The sequence below is a fragment of the Diadema antillarum genome, unplaced genomic scaffold (genome assembly GCF_040938485.1).
Source record: "Diadema antillarum isolate AM-2024a unplaced genomic scaffold, OU_Dant_1.0 seq00000439_RagTag, whole genome shotgun sequence".
Taxonomy (NCBI): Eukaryota; Metazoa; Echinodermata; class Echinoidea; order Diadematoida; family Diadematidae; genus Diadema; species Diadema antillarum.
In genome coordinates, this window is record NW_027271415.1 from 228,244 (window position 1) to 242,914 (window position 14,671).

Sequence of the window (14,671 nt, forward strand, 5' to 3'; positions counted from 1 at the left end):
TGGAATTTGTAATTTTCATGAAAAATTGATTTTTGTAGTATTTTCTTTATATTTTCTTGGTATTGTTGTCCACTCATACGTCATAACCTCTAGTAGTCTCCACATCCAGCGGTTCCAACACCAAAACTTTAAAAATTCATAACTTTTGCATCGATTGTCCGATTTTGTTCAAACTTTCACTGATGTGTTCTACTATTAAATGCTGCTGCTTTCACTCAATCCACATTGCTCTTGGGGTTTATCTTCCCTTTAAGTGATACTGCTGACAGACAAACAAACGAGTTTCAGCAAAAACAAAGATAAGCTCCTTGGGGGCAGATTATCAGCTGTCGATGACTTAGAACTACATTGTACTAGCACTTCTAGGAAGTTAACTACACACTTATCAGGGTTATCTGGAACATTTAATAGGGATGACGTACATGTGTGTACTTGTGTACATGCACTGCATACTCCATCATTAAGCTGCATAAAATAAACACACACATATTAATAGGGATGACGTACATGTGTGTACTTGTGTATATGCACTGCATACTCAATCATTAGGCTACATAAAGAAACACACACACACACACACACACACACTCAAATGTATAGCTGAGACAAGTGTACATATCAATGGTAATGTCATTAAACATACAGTACACATACACTAGAAGCAAGAGGACACACAGTCAGACACACAGTCATGGTATACGGTAATACATTCACTGATCTGAGATATAAATGTCAAGAACCCTTGTGGTAGAGTGGAGGTCCTCTTCAGTTGCCCGGAAGACGATGTGCCCTGAAGATGGCCTGGACAAGTAGTGTCGATTAACCCTAACCCCTCTTACCCAAACCTGTCATCCAATTACACAGGTACTACTGAGGGCACCACCACCACCACCACCACCAACAACAAAAATATGACAAGGCCCAATGCACTCATGCAATAAGGTGTCCCTACACTACAGCACTCGCACAAGGATTACACTCCCTGTGTTTCAAAATGCTATGCAAGGGCATCACAGGAAATGTTGTATTTATCTGATCCTATACAAACTGTACACCACTGATATTCTTTAAGCATGAGTTTGGAAGTGGCCTATGCCTGTGAGAGTTATGCATGAACTTTGATCAAGGTTTTTATGTTGTTCAGTTTTGTGTTTGTTTGTTTGTTGTTTTTTTTGTGTGTGTGTGTGTGTACAAATGTATGTCATATGACAACGTATACGTCACACTCCTTGACCTCTTGTATTTCAACATACCAAAGTCAAGTGAAGGATCTTTTCCATAAACGAGCAGGGATATAAACCACCTGACTCCTTTGTACAGCAATCCTGGACTGCTGTGTTCTTGGCGTGAACAGTTTTATACAAGAGTAGGGTTACATGTACATGTTTTATACACTTTTGCAGTTTTTCACTGACAACTACAGTACTGTTGACTGGTCTTACTCCTTTTAAGGAATAATTTACCTAAAATTTAATGGATTTAGTACATGCAGAAGTATCAGCAGAACACATGAGAACACAAAGATACTGTACATGTGAATGTATAATTCCACAAAGTTTCCTTTCTTGTATGTGAAAAGTACACTATCTTCGACTTGCTACCGACATATTGTACGTTGTGAGGGTGTAATTTCACCTAACTTTCTGAAAGAGTTATGTCTAGTGCTCTTTTATTAGGCTAGAAAAATGAAAACATATTGAATTATCTTCACATTTTCTTAATATCACTGTCATACTGTGACATCATGAATTGTTGCTGTGTTCTTATTCAGCAATGATGGCACATGGATTGAATTAAAAGTTTTAAAATTCATGACTTTTGAATGGACTCTCAGATTTTTTTCACACCTCACTGATGTGTCCCACTACTATTACTGCATTCACTGAATTGGCTTCTAATAGTTATATTAGGGAAAATTTCCCTTTACATCACACAAAGTCAAACACACCTTTGGAATGATTAAGTCGCACATCCATCAATTCCAAGGTTGAGGGTGCCATTTGACTCTAAATGAAAAATCAATCACTTATCCACTCACTCATGTAATAACATCCATCAACCAAACACTCTTGTCACATGCATTATAAGCATGCCTTGTAAAGAGAAAATTGCCACATCAAATAACATTCTGGGTTTCACTGCATTCATTTTCAGCAGCTCCTTTCAGGTCTTTTTCAGGATAGGCAAGTTTCTTATGTTCAAGCAAAACAGTAAACTGTTCATATAATGTATAGATTATGCTGGTATATTTAGACAGTATGATACATTGTAGCTTCCATATTGGGACTTGCAAATTTAATGTGTCAGTGATGAAACGAGATCTATATGAACATTGATTAGACTTTTCAAGGGAGACACTTAGTGACTTCCTACTGTACCATGGGGACCCCCTCCCCCCTCCCCACCAAAAAAAAAAAAAAAAAAAAAAAAAATCAATTTTATTACACGAGGCAATTGTAAATTACGGGAATATTCGTTGACTTGTGATTGTCACAAATATTCAAATAATTAAGATAAATAGTGTATATGGTGCATACAGTAGATACAAGTAGTAAATGGTCGTAAGTACGATGTTACAAAATTTTGCAAGAGGTGAAAGATAAGGCACTCTAGGGTTCATGTAGATGCTCACTGGTGCTATCTTCAATAGCCTTATTTTTTCAACATAATGGCAGAATGAAAGTTGGGTGGGAGAATATTCTTAAGTGGAAGAAAATCAGGTAGAGCAGGAGAAATTCAAACTTGGGCGGGACAGCAGAAGATTTTGAGAAAGTGGCCTCCAAGCAGGAGAGATGGAGTCTGTGTTTAATATCCCACTCTCAGATTGCATGTGTGCCCTCAATTGGAAACTATAAAGAGGTGCATTTCTCTGCTACTGTACAGCACACGTAGTCAAGTGACATGCATACAACTTGTACCACTGCGTAACTCACCCCCACGAAAAAAAAAAAAAAAACACCCAACAAATTGCAGTTATAATGTTTCTTATACATGTGTATAAAGTACACCAGGCAGACAATTTGTTTTCTGCACACAGAATAAGACACAAAATCTATAGATCAAAAACAAAACAACATACATACATTTGTATAATTTCACACATCCCTCATGTCTAATGTCAGCTCAACACTGAAGTGTGGAACGGTCAAAATGCTACTTTCCTAGCATAATCCACTGTGGGACAAGGGGCAAAGAATTTATGGCAAATGAAGAGAATGGAAGCTTCGTGAAATGAATAAGAAGAAGAAAGCTGATCACGAGAAAAGAGAAGCATCGTTGCTTCTTCGGAGCATCTCTGCCAATCTTTGCCGTCCCCCCTCTCAATCACCTGGTACATAATTCAGGTAATTAATGAATTCGCCAGTTCCTCCAGAAGCTCCAACGCACTGATTAATGTACCACTTCAGTCCCGCGACACCTATCCGTCCACGGAGGTAACAATCCATCATTTACTCACAGCACAGAGCCCCACCCCACATTGCTCTTCGGTCATCTAAGGACCCTCCCCCATCCCCCCCCCCCCCATTGCCCTTTGTAGCAAGTGTATAGATCTGGATTTGGGCGAGAAGGTCATGAAGAAACAAAAACAAAAGACGAAAGACGACATACTGCAAGATGCACTCACCCAGGTTATAATTGAGAAAAAGCTGAAAGCGATGACGGCTTCATTTGCACTCTTGCCCTGTGAGGGTTTCAGCTGCGACGGCATCGTCACCCACTTGTTTGTCAGGTAGCAGAAGCAGACGAAATACATGAATGTCCACGCCCCTGTGGAAGAAATCGTAATGATCCATTAGCAAACAAGGTGGATACTAGATTGCAATCTACTAGATAATCCATCAAACTTTTAGCTTACAATGTACGTACATGTATTTTACATTATATATGCAACAATCAAATTATTACTGAACATACCGGCATTCTTTTGAAATGTGTACTCTTCATACAGTACTACTGTAGATGATGAATGTTATTTTTCGGGGTTTGTATTTTCATGAATTTCGAGGGGGGGGGGGGGGTGGATTCTGTAAACTTTGCAAGTCAAAACAAATCATGAATTTAACAACCTGCCAAAATATTGTCCTCCTATTTTGTTGAGTACAAAGTACAGTTAGCTACAACTGTAGTATGAGAGCAATGTTGTACATTATTTACATGCAACATGGACAGGCAGCATCTCCACACGTACAATTGTATGCCTAGCCTACTATACCGTACTGTACACGTACACTAGATGTGCATTTGTATGCATGATTACATGCTGGTGCATGCAAGCTGCACAATATTTGTGTCTCTGAGATCTCATGGCACTGTCTCACAACTCTTGACTCTCAAAACATTACGCTCACAACATACACTGTATTTGGCATCTACAGTACATGTCAAGCCCTGTTTTAACAGACCTTTCTGTGGGAATGTTGCGACAAGGTCCACAGAACAAAATTGCTCTAAATTCTCAGACTAGGATTTGCTGAGTTACCGGTAATACCGTAAGCCTACACAACATACTTGGCTCTACAAGGGTGAACACGAGTCAAAATTCACTGCAATAGTATTCATACAAGTATTGATCATCTCAATCATCTTCAGATGAATTTACATTGTAGAATCACTGCAAAATGTCTTTCACCATTTGGTTAAATTGGACACTGAGGCATCATGTACATATTAATAACTTCAAAAGACATTACATATATCGTGTGGTTGTTTGTATGTACATGTGTCAAACATGCCTTTTAAATCATTTTTTTTTTCTTTGTTCTGTTCAAAGTTTGAACAGAGGTGGCAATCACAAAGCAGCAGACACACACTGTAAGTGTTCATGTTTAAAGTATGAAGGTGCTCATAAAAAGATACACTCTAACACGCAACATCAACTGGCAGCATTGTATTAAATGTCCAACATCTGGAGAACTTAAACAATAATAACAGCCATGTTCTACACAGCAATGTCAACATTTACTACCTCCTCTCATTACCGTGATGTTACCATACTGTGCAATATATTCCACAGCTTATATGAATATATATATGACATGAATGTTACAACTGGAATAGAGAGGTAGAACATTAAAAGGCATACCTGCAGATCATATACTTAAAATATACACCCCCCCCCCCCCCTTGTACATCCACTAACAATAGCGGACCTACACTGTATCATGATATTTGTTAAATCTAAATGCTATATTTTTTAGTATATTTCTAAACAAAATTACAATGCAAACCTTGCTTCACATTCAGCCCTGAGTTTGACATTATTAGCAACCATTTCTAGATGATCAAGGGCCCTATTATTATACATTTGTGGCATGAAATAATCTTAATACATGCGGCAGATGTCTACAAGCATTTACAACTGTACTTTACAATCCTCATTCAAAACTGAAACAGATTATCACACAATATTACAAAGTTCTAGAAGATGCCCCATGCATCAAAAAAAAAAAAAGCGCAATAAAATTGAGAGGACTGTACATTCGTATCTTAATGGTGAGATGTTTCATCTATGATCACAAGATACAATTTGTATGCTCTACATTGATATTCCATGTTTATTGTTGTTGTGGTGTTTCTGTTTATCTTTTACAGGATATTTTTTACTACGACCTGTACAATAAAGGGCCACTATGTTCAAATAGTGCAAAGTCACGTTTACAAAGCAATTATGACGCCAAACCCATCTGGGCAAAGTTTACTCTACCAAATGATTCCATACATAAATTGAGAGAATGAAACATTATCCCTTTCCCCATCAACCCACTCTCTAATACTGAAATTTCATTACCAGCACCTTGGACATGCTGTCATAAAGCTGTGAGTGGTGCACAACAATTATGCATGTAATACCTAAATATATACTATTATAGGTAGCATGTAAAACCTAAATATATACTATTATAGGTAGCATGTAAAACCTAAATATATACTATTATAGGAAGATACAAAATAAGGTGAATTAAATCTGACATATTGAATGGCAGGCTCAGCCCATGCCTTCTTGACATATGTAGATGCAATTCTGAAAATGAGCTAAAAATTTCAATCATCCACGCAATTTCCTTAAAATATGTTTCTTCTGAAAATGAGCTAATGTTTTCATTGATCTACGTGTTTCCTCTTTGTGTTTCTTCTGAAAATGAGCTAATGTTTTCATTTAAAGTATGTGTGTCCTTTACGTGATCCTTCTTCATAATAATTGTGCAATCTTAGTGAATCCACGTGTCAGCTAAATACTGGCAGCAAGTCAAAAACAGACTGCTACAATGTACACTGTATCAGTAAGGCATTGTGGGAAATGATAATCAAAAATAAAAATCTGTTTGCAAATATCAAATCATCACGGTATACACGGATTGTTTGTACAGATTGATTTGAGGTTCAAGTGTTGGGGACATACATAGTAAATGATGTCAATGGAGACACTAATAGAGCTACATTACTAGCTTGCTCATCAGTTCATCTGCCAGCCCCAGCTGCTTTGCTTTTGAAATGCAAATATGTCCCATTACAGACTGTAGCTCCCATCCCACTACCAATGCTGAAAATGAAGTGCACACACAGATATGAATAGGTGGGACTGCGTCTATGCTTGTGCCAATAATGCGAGGCAGCACTATGATTCCATGAGCAACCCTCCCAACCAGTGTCGACAAGCAATTTCCCCTTCCCACAACATTTCATCCAGCCATCATTTCAAGGGGAATTTACTTCAAATCCCTTCGCGACATTTGAGAAATGTTATTACGGCTGGGTCCTGATCACAGTGGTGATGTGATTGTATCCGTCTAGCCACGGCTGAAAATTGGCCTCACTGGCCAAGTTGTGTATATTCAATATCCATTACAGTACTGTATTTGTTTGGTTCTCCTCCTAATAAACCTTGACCAGAATCTGTTCGTCTTTGAAGAACACACACAGCCATTCTACTTCTGGCAATGGTCTTTCTTGTGGCACATTTATTGACTGCAGCATTAGATTTAATAGATTTACAACTGAATAATAGAGAACTTGTCATGGTGAACATTTTTTTTTTTTTCGTAATCTTCACATAGGGCATCATTATCCACACTATATACATGTATATGCAGTTATTACTTTTATGCAGCATTTACCCTGACTGAAATGGACTAGGATCAATCATGAAATTCTGTACTACAACTTGTGTATTTGACATCTGCTTCACAACCTGAGGAAAGTACCAGCATAATATGTCAGTGACATGTGTTTTCAAGCATACAGTTGTACATGATATACAATCAATCTGTGTAGTGTCGAGCGTTGGCTGGTATAGTGCTCTAGTGCATAGCCTACCAGAGAAAATGAGGTCGGCAAGAACGGCCATCTTTCTGTGCTGCACGTTGCTCCAGTTGTCGAAGACGGCATCGATGACCAGGAACACCATGCAGGCAAGGAAGGCGATCACCCCGACAAAGATACCAAAGCCGCATGCTCCCTGATCACTCCCGTACGCACAGTAGGTTTCTGACGAGTCTGGTAGCCTGCGCTGTCCCTCCGACGCTATACAGCCAAACACGATGATGGCGAACACCTACATAAGAGGGAGGAGTTATATATACATTAAATACATGTATATCTGCTGATCATCAGTTTAATTACTGTTTAGAAAACCGTGCAAATAGATTTTCATAAAGTCAATTTTCTGCACATTGGACTACAAATGCAAAAGTAGTTAATCACATCAATGCATAATGCTTAATATGGCCATGATAAATTGTTTGTCACAATGCCAGTTAAACTCGTACTGTCACTTTCCTATGGGAAACGTTGCACATCTGCACCAATCAACTTACATCCATCAGTCATTTGGTGTCATATCTTTTATTGTAATCGTTACTATTCATTGTATGAGTGTTTCATACAATTGAAGGCAAAAGTGGAAAATTCTCTTTTATTTGAGTTCTTTGTTCTTCATCTCAGTTGTAGAATTTTCAAAATCCTGGGGTCTGAGTTGCTGCACATAATAGGATGGATTCTGGCAACATGTTGAGAAGATTATCATCTTCCTGTTTCTCTCTCAAATTTGGACTATGATAGGTTAAATGAGCATGATGCCCTGCTATATGGGCATAGCGCTGGTCAGTGAAACATAAAGTACAATGCTGAACACCACTGACTTTATGTCACCTGATTAATGTCAGATCTGTACACATGGGGTACAATTTCAAGCTGAGCAAAATTTCAATATCACATCCTGTGCATAGTCCATGTCTACAATACTGTATACGCCTAATATTTCGCGATGTTTTTATTTAGCGAATTTCACTAGTTAGGTGCTATTTGCGAAATTAAAGACATGCGAAAATATTGACTCTGATCAAGCTATAAATGCGACGTACGCGTATACATTTCTCCATTTGGTACAGGACACCATGATCGCAGATATTTAACCACTCGCGAAATCGTGGGGAAGTTACCATCTCTGCCTTGTTTCGTGTGTGTTTTTGAGCAATGAATCTCATCGTTCCTGCACAAGGAGTTTGACCTTATTATGCATACACGTCTCAAGCTGTATTTGAGCAAATATCAAACGGTTCGTGGCTTAAAATCTACATACTCACTACCTATTACATGTATCTCATCTCTGCTCCCTACCCCCCCCCCCCCCCCCCCCCCCCCCCCCGATCATATGACAGTTTTGCCTGCATACCCACTCGTAAAACGTTCAGCTGGAAGGCACAGGCCAGTTTACAAGAACCCAGTTGCTCTCTCTCCCCTATCACACACAAACTCACACACATTGCAATATATACACACTATGCATGTGTACATTGTACATGCGTCATACATGCTACAAACAAAGTGTTATATTACAAACTACATTTGTACCACGCTCTCTCATACATTGATTTTCTTATCATCAATGGAGCCAGGTTTTCCATTCATGTATTTGCTCAATCTCCATCTCCAGCCCCCCCCCCCCCCTCCTTCCCCGTCCTGCATGAAATTAACGCTGACTGATTAGCATGTGACTCATTAAATATTAACAATCAATCATATCAACTGATAATCCCTACAATGAAGAAGCTGGCATAAGGTGGCAGTTATAATGCACTGTGTACATGTATATCCGCATTGTGTGTGGGGCTGTTTGAGCTCACACTTTCGCTGTTCTTAAATGCCATGCAGCAGCAAATGCGTATGGCTGATAAAGCTTCTTCTAAATTGATTGTGCAGAGTCAATATGCTAAGCGTGTGTTCACATAATGTGGGCAAATTTTCGGCGTCATCCGCACCTGATGGTCACACACAAGGTACACAAACTGTGAATATTATTAATTTGGTGGAATTTCTATATACCGCTCTGCGGAATACCCTCGGATCACTGTAATTAAATCATGCACAGAACGGGGTCCCGTTTCATAAAACATGTTATCAGTGACAATTGCCACATTTCTATGACAAATTTGCTCTCAGCCAATCAGATGCAAGGATTTCAGTGGCTTATAACAACTATGACAAATTATCACTGATAACAAGTTTTATGAAACGGGGCCCCGGTTTGACGAAAAATATATACTCCGCGTGAACCCCCCCACACACACACACACACATACACACACACAAAAAAAAACCTAAATACATAATCGTATCTGTCTGCAAAAAGCCTCTTCTACTTTGCAATGGTGATGTCTCAACCAATGTGAAACTGGATGCTTGCATCTGAAAGCTTGCAATTACATTTGCTCCTATAAATAAATAAATAATTTTTAAAAAAAGCTGTTACAGACACAGTCAAATAGCCACATACGGAAGGAATGAATAAGTTTTTCCATTCCCTGACAAACTATTAAACTCGGTCTGGCTGATTGATAGACTGCTGTAGTATTCCTATTAGCTGACTAACGAACCTGGTCTGGCTGATTGAGGGACTAAGCATTCCCTTAATAGCTGACCATCAAACTCGGTCTGATGGACTGAGGGATATAAGGGACAATGGCATCTAGGACTACCCAGCCACAGATATTGGACAACTTGCACTTCCATGTAGTCTCTCCACAGAATCTAATACTTAGCAGAAACTTGCTCATAGTGGCAATGCTGTACAAAACTTGAATAATTATCTATCTTCAAAAAGTATCATTTTGTGGAGCTACATATATATTAACTGCAAATATTTAATATTTTACATTTCCTTTACATATAAGTCATATTTGTTCTGTTTACTCTATAGTGTGTGTGACAAAAGAAGAACAGGAGAGAAAGGAGTGGGTATACATTATAAATCCTACGAAAATCATACCCTTTCGGCTATATTAATACCATCCTGATATCAAAGGCACCTTACTTGAAACTGACAGAACTTGGAAACTGCCATTGGTAAAAAAAAGTCTCAAGAGAATGTCTATCACCTGTGGAAATTTCAGTATGCATGAATATTTCTTAATACCAAAGCTGCAAGTCCAATGGTAATACAATCATTCTTTTTGTGGATATGATTTCACAATACCATTGTACACAGGCTTCTCAACATGCTTCTTTTTCTCACATTGTTACATTAATGCCTGGTTGATACTGCAACATGACAAAATCAGTTAGTTCCCTAAAATATATCAAATAGTAAGATCATCAAAATAAATAATGGAGTCCATGAATTATATTTATATGTCAAAAGTCTCCACATATTTTTATTTTTTTTATATAAGAATGTTTACATTCATTCATATCCAACTATGACAGTACTTTGAGTGATACATAAATGCATATAGAGCAGTAGCAAACAAATATGGTTAAGTTCTTTAAAGGAAGAGGTCAGGGTGCTACTTGTGTTAAAGAATGGTGCATTGACCTGCAGAAACTAGATTCAACCCTCTCTCTCCTAAATAATGATCTGTGTGGCAACCTGCCAAAGAGATAAAATCAAGGGAAATGACAACTCATGCCTCTTCCCTCCCCTTCCCTATCTCCCCTCCTCCCCCCCCCCCCAATTTATTCTATGAAACCCTCTATTCACCACTTTATATTATGAGCTGTTATGTTAAATACATGTTAGCAGCCAGTGGTATGTAAGCCGATTATAACCCAAACTCCATGTGAGCCCAGGACGCACTGAAAGTCAGAAATAAAGCACCCTTTTATAAAGCCCAGCTTAATTCTTTTGAGACTCTTTATTTCATTATGCTCAAGTAAATCCCCCATTTCTTCCCCACCCCTTATGTGTAAGGCACCCTACAAGTTTAAAAAAGATTCCTTCAGCTGAAGTTAATGTCTTACCCTGGCAAGTCAGTCAATGGATATGTGTATCCTATAATAAGCAAATCTGGCAAGAACTGCAGAATCTCATTTCCTGCACAATTTCTGCCAACGATTTCCATTTATCCGCTTCCAAATCCCATTCATAAGCCTTCACAAACATGATTTGCACCATTCATCTGGAACTCGCTCACTCCCTGACATATTTTTTTTTTACTTGCGTCGTGACTTTGCCTGGATGGAGAGTGCAGGTATCAGTGCACGTCAGCAGTCGGGAGTCGAGTGAACCCGCGCTGACTAATGACATCACATGACTCATCAATCATATTGACGAATTGACAAGCGTTGCGTTCGGCAGCCTGATGGTAACACAGAGCACAGTGCATACATGTAAATGCTATCTTAGGCCTACATATTATGTGCATGTACACATGTACCCCCTGAAGGCACGATAATAACTCGCCAACAGAGTGAAGGAAGATTATGTCTTGTAAAACTGACTCCACAGTACCGCCCAAAATGCCTCCAGTTTGAAATGTGTCATTACGTGCAAATCCACAAGTGGTGGCAGACATTAACTTGAAATTTGATTTCTCAAAAGCCCCAGGTGATACAGATCCTGTACAATATTGTAGCTCAGTTTGTAAAAGCAGAGTATCTTTTCAGAGGACACTCCACAATAGAATTCAGTATTTTGCAACACAGCCTGTGCAAATACTGTACATCATAACATCATATTGCAATTACCAGCAAAACATGTAGAACGATGTTTCCCTACAGTAAATATGTACCATTATACATGTTGTACAGTATGTGCAGTATACTCGTATGCCAATGACGAATATGTTGCTCGAAAGTTTGCGATCATGTGATTATAATGGTTGAATATTAAAAAGCCAATAAAACATCATGACAGTTGAGTTAATGATATTGAAATGATAAGTACCAGGGTTCTCGCCAGGAATTTCTTCACGCTTGTCGGCATTTATGAGCGCTGTTGTGGGGGTGGGTACGGGAGGGGGGTTCCCCCTCCCGCGCGAAGCGCGGAAGCCTTCGCTAATGCTCAATACAACACAGATAAATCGCCGCTAAAATGCCACTAAATGCGACATTTTCACGGAGATGTAATGAACGTTGTGAGGGGCATATTCTCACAGAAACAATGCAGAAACTCCATACCTTTTGTTAGCGGCAGTTCCTAAATAATAAATGAAAGAGAAGTAGGTGCCGATGGTGGAGGTTCCGATTTCTTTTAGGCCTTTCCTGTTTCACTGTTGTAATAATTAGCCGCCTCTGCATCGCAACAACGCGAGCCGTGTTGCTTTCTCGCCGTCTGCTCGACCGCGTGGTAGGCCTATTGCATGCAGATGCGCGAGAAGCGATCGAGAACTTTCGGGACATCGTTGCACTTTCCTTTCTGGGTATACTGCGGTAGTTTGGCCGTGACATCGAAGAGATATCATACAAAAATGTAATAATGGTCATTATTCCGAAGGTTTGTTTAATCATAAAATGAAACGATTCATTACTGAGTAGTTCGAAGGTTTGTAATCGAAAACAACAACAACACCAAAGGTCCGTACTACAGATGAATGTTCAAAATAAAACTGATTTCGTTCGAAGATTCACAAGCATTTTTACTTTATTATTTTCCGATCAACGAACCTTCAGAAAGGAATCTATCATCTATCATCGTTATTGCTTCAGAATAACAAACCTTCAGAATAAGAAAACACCCTTTTGGGGCCGTTGTTGTATTCCGAAATTATACTGGCAGAACATTCGAAATAACAAAACTGATTTCGTTTGGATATAAACGAATATTTTCTCCTTTATAATTTTTCTATTAACGATCATTCAGAATAATAGAATGTAGAGTATTATTTTGCCATTATTCTTTCGGAGTAACGAACCCTGAGGGTAAGAAAACTGTAACCGTTTTCATTTCTTCTTTATCGTTTTCCGATTAACGATCGTTCAGAATTAAGAATCTAAAGTATTATATCGTTATTCTTTCGCAGTAACGAACCGTCAGAGTAAAAGAAAACTGTAACCGTTTTGGGGCCGTCGTTTTATTCTGAAATTTCACTGACGGAAACGTTCGAAATAACAAAACTGATTTCGTTGTGAAATGAACGGACATTTTTAAAAATCATTTTTGGATTAACGAACCTTCAGAATAAGGAATATAGCATTATTTTTTCATTAATCTGTCGGAGTAACGAACCCTAAGAGTAAGAAAAGTGCAACTGTGTTTTGGGCAGTTTTATTCCAAATTTCACTGGCAAAACGTTCGAAATGACGCACTGATTTCGTTTTGAAATTTACGGACATTTTTCTTTATTCAATTTTCGGTTAACGAACCTTCAGAATAAAGAATCTATTATTATTTCATCATTATACTTCTCTCGGAATAACAGACCCTTATAGAGTACGAAAACACGCTGTTTTGTGCCGTCGTTTTATTCCGAAATTTCACTGACAGAAACGTTCGAAATAACAAAACTGATTTCGTTGTGAAATGAACGGACATTTTTTCTTAATCATTTTTTGGATTAACGAACCTTCAGAATAAGGAATATAGCATTATTTTATCATTAATCTGTCGGAGTAACGAACCCTAAGAGTAAGAAAAGTGCAACTGTTTTTTGGGCAGTTTTATTCCAAATTTCACTGGCAAAACGTTCGAAATGACGCACTGATTTCGTTTTGAAATTTACGGACATTTTTCTTTATTCAATTTTCGGTTAACGAACCTTCAGAATAAAGAATCTATTGTTATTTCATCATTATACTTCTCTCGGAATAACAGACCCTTATAGAGTACGAAAACACGCTGTTTTGTGCCGTCGTTTTATTCCGAAATTTCACTGACAGAAACGTTCGAAATAACAAAACTGATTTCGTTGTGAAATGAACGGACGTTTTTTCTTAATCATTTTTTGGATTAACGAACCTTCAGAATAGGAAATCTAGCATTATTTTATCATTAATCTGTCGGAGTAACGAACCCTCAGAGTAAGAAAACTGCAACTGTTTTGGGGCAGTCGTTTTATTCCAAAATTTCACTGGCAAAACGTTTGAAATGACGCACTGATTTCGTTTTGAAATTTACGGACATTTTTCTTTATTCAATTTTCGGTTAACGAACCTTCAGAATAAAGAATCTACAATTTATTATTTCATCATTTACTACTTCTGTCGGAATAACAGACCCTTAGAGTACGAAAACACGCCGTTTTGTGCCGTCGTTTTATTCCGAAATTTCACTGGCAGAACGTTCGAAATAACAAAACTGATTTCGTCGTGAAATGAACGGACATTTTTTCTTAATCATTTTTGGATTAATGAACCTTCAGAATAAAGAATCTAGCATCATTTTATCATTAATCTGTCGGAGTAACGAAAAAAAAAAGAATCTTGGTGGCGAAAACTGATGCTGGTGTAGAGAAAAACA

General features: G+C 38.2%; 1 protein-coding gene across 1 annotated transcript in view; it reads right to left on the minus strand.

Moving 5' to 3' along the window:
• Positions 1-14,671, minus strand: part of LOC139732606 (synaptogyrin-3-like) — a 40,273-nt gene that overhangs the window by 11,836 nt on the left and 13,766 nt on the right. The window contains exons 2-3 of the mRNA XM_071643463.1: positions 7,315-7,552; positions 3,626-3,768 (exon numbers count right to left, since the gene is read on the minus strand). Coding sequence (XP_071499564.1) covers positions 3,626-3,768; positions 7,315-7,552 — 381 coding nt within the window. The remainder of the gene's footprint in view (positions 1-3,625; positions 3,769-7,314; positions 7,553-14,671) is intronic.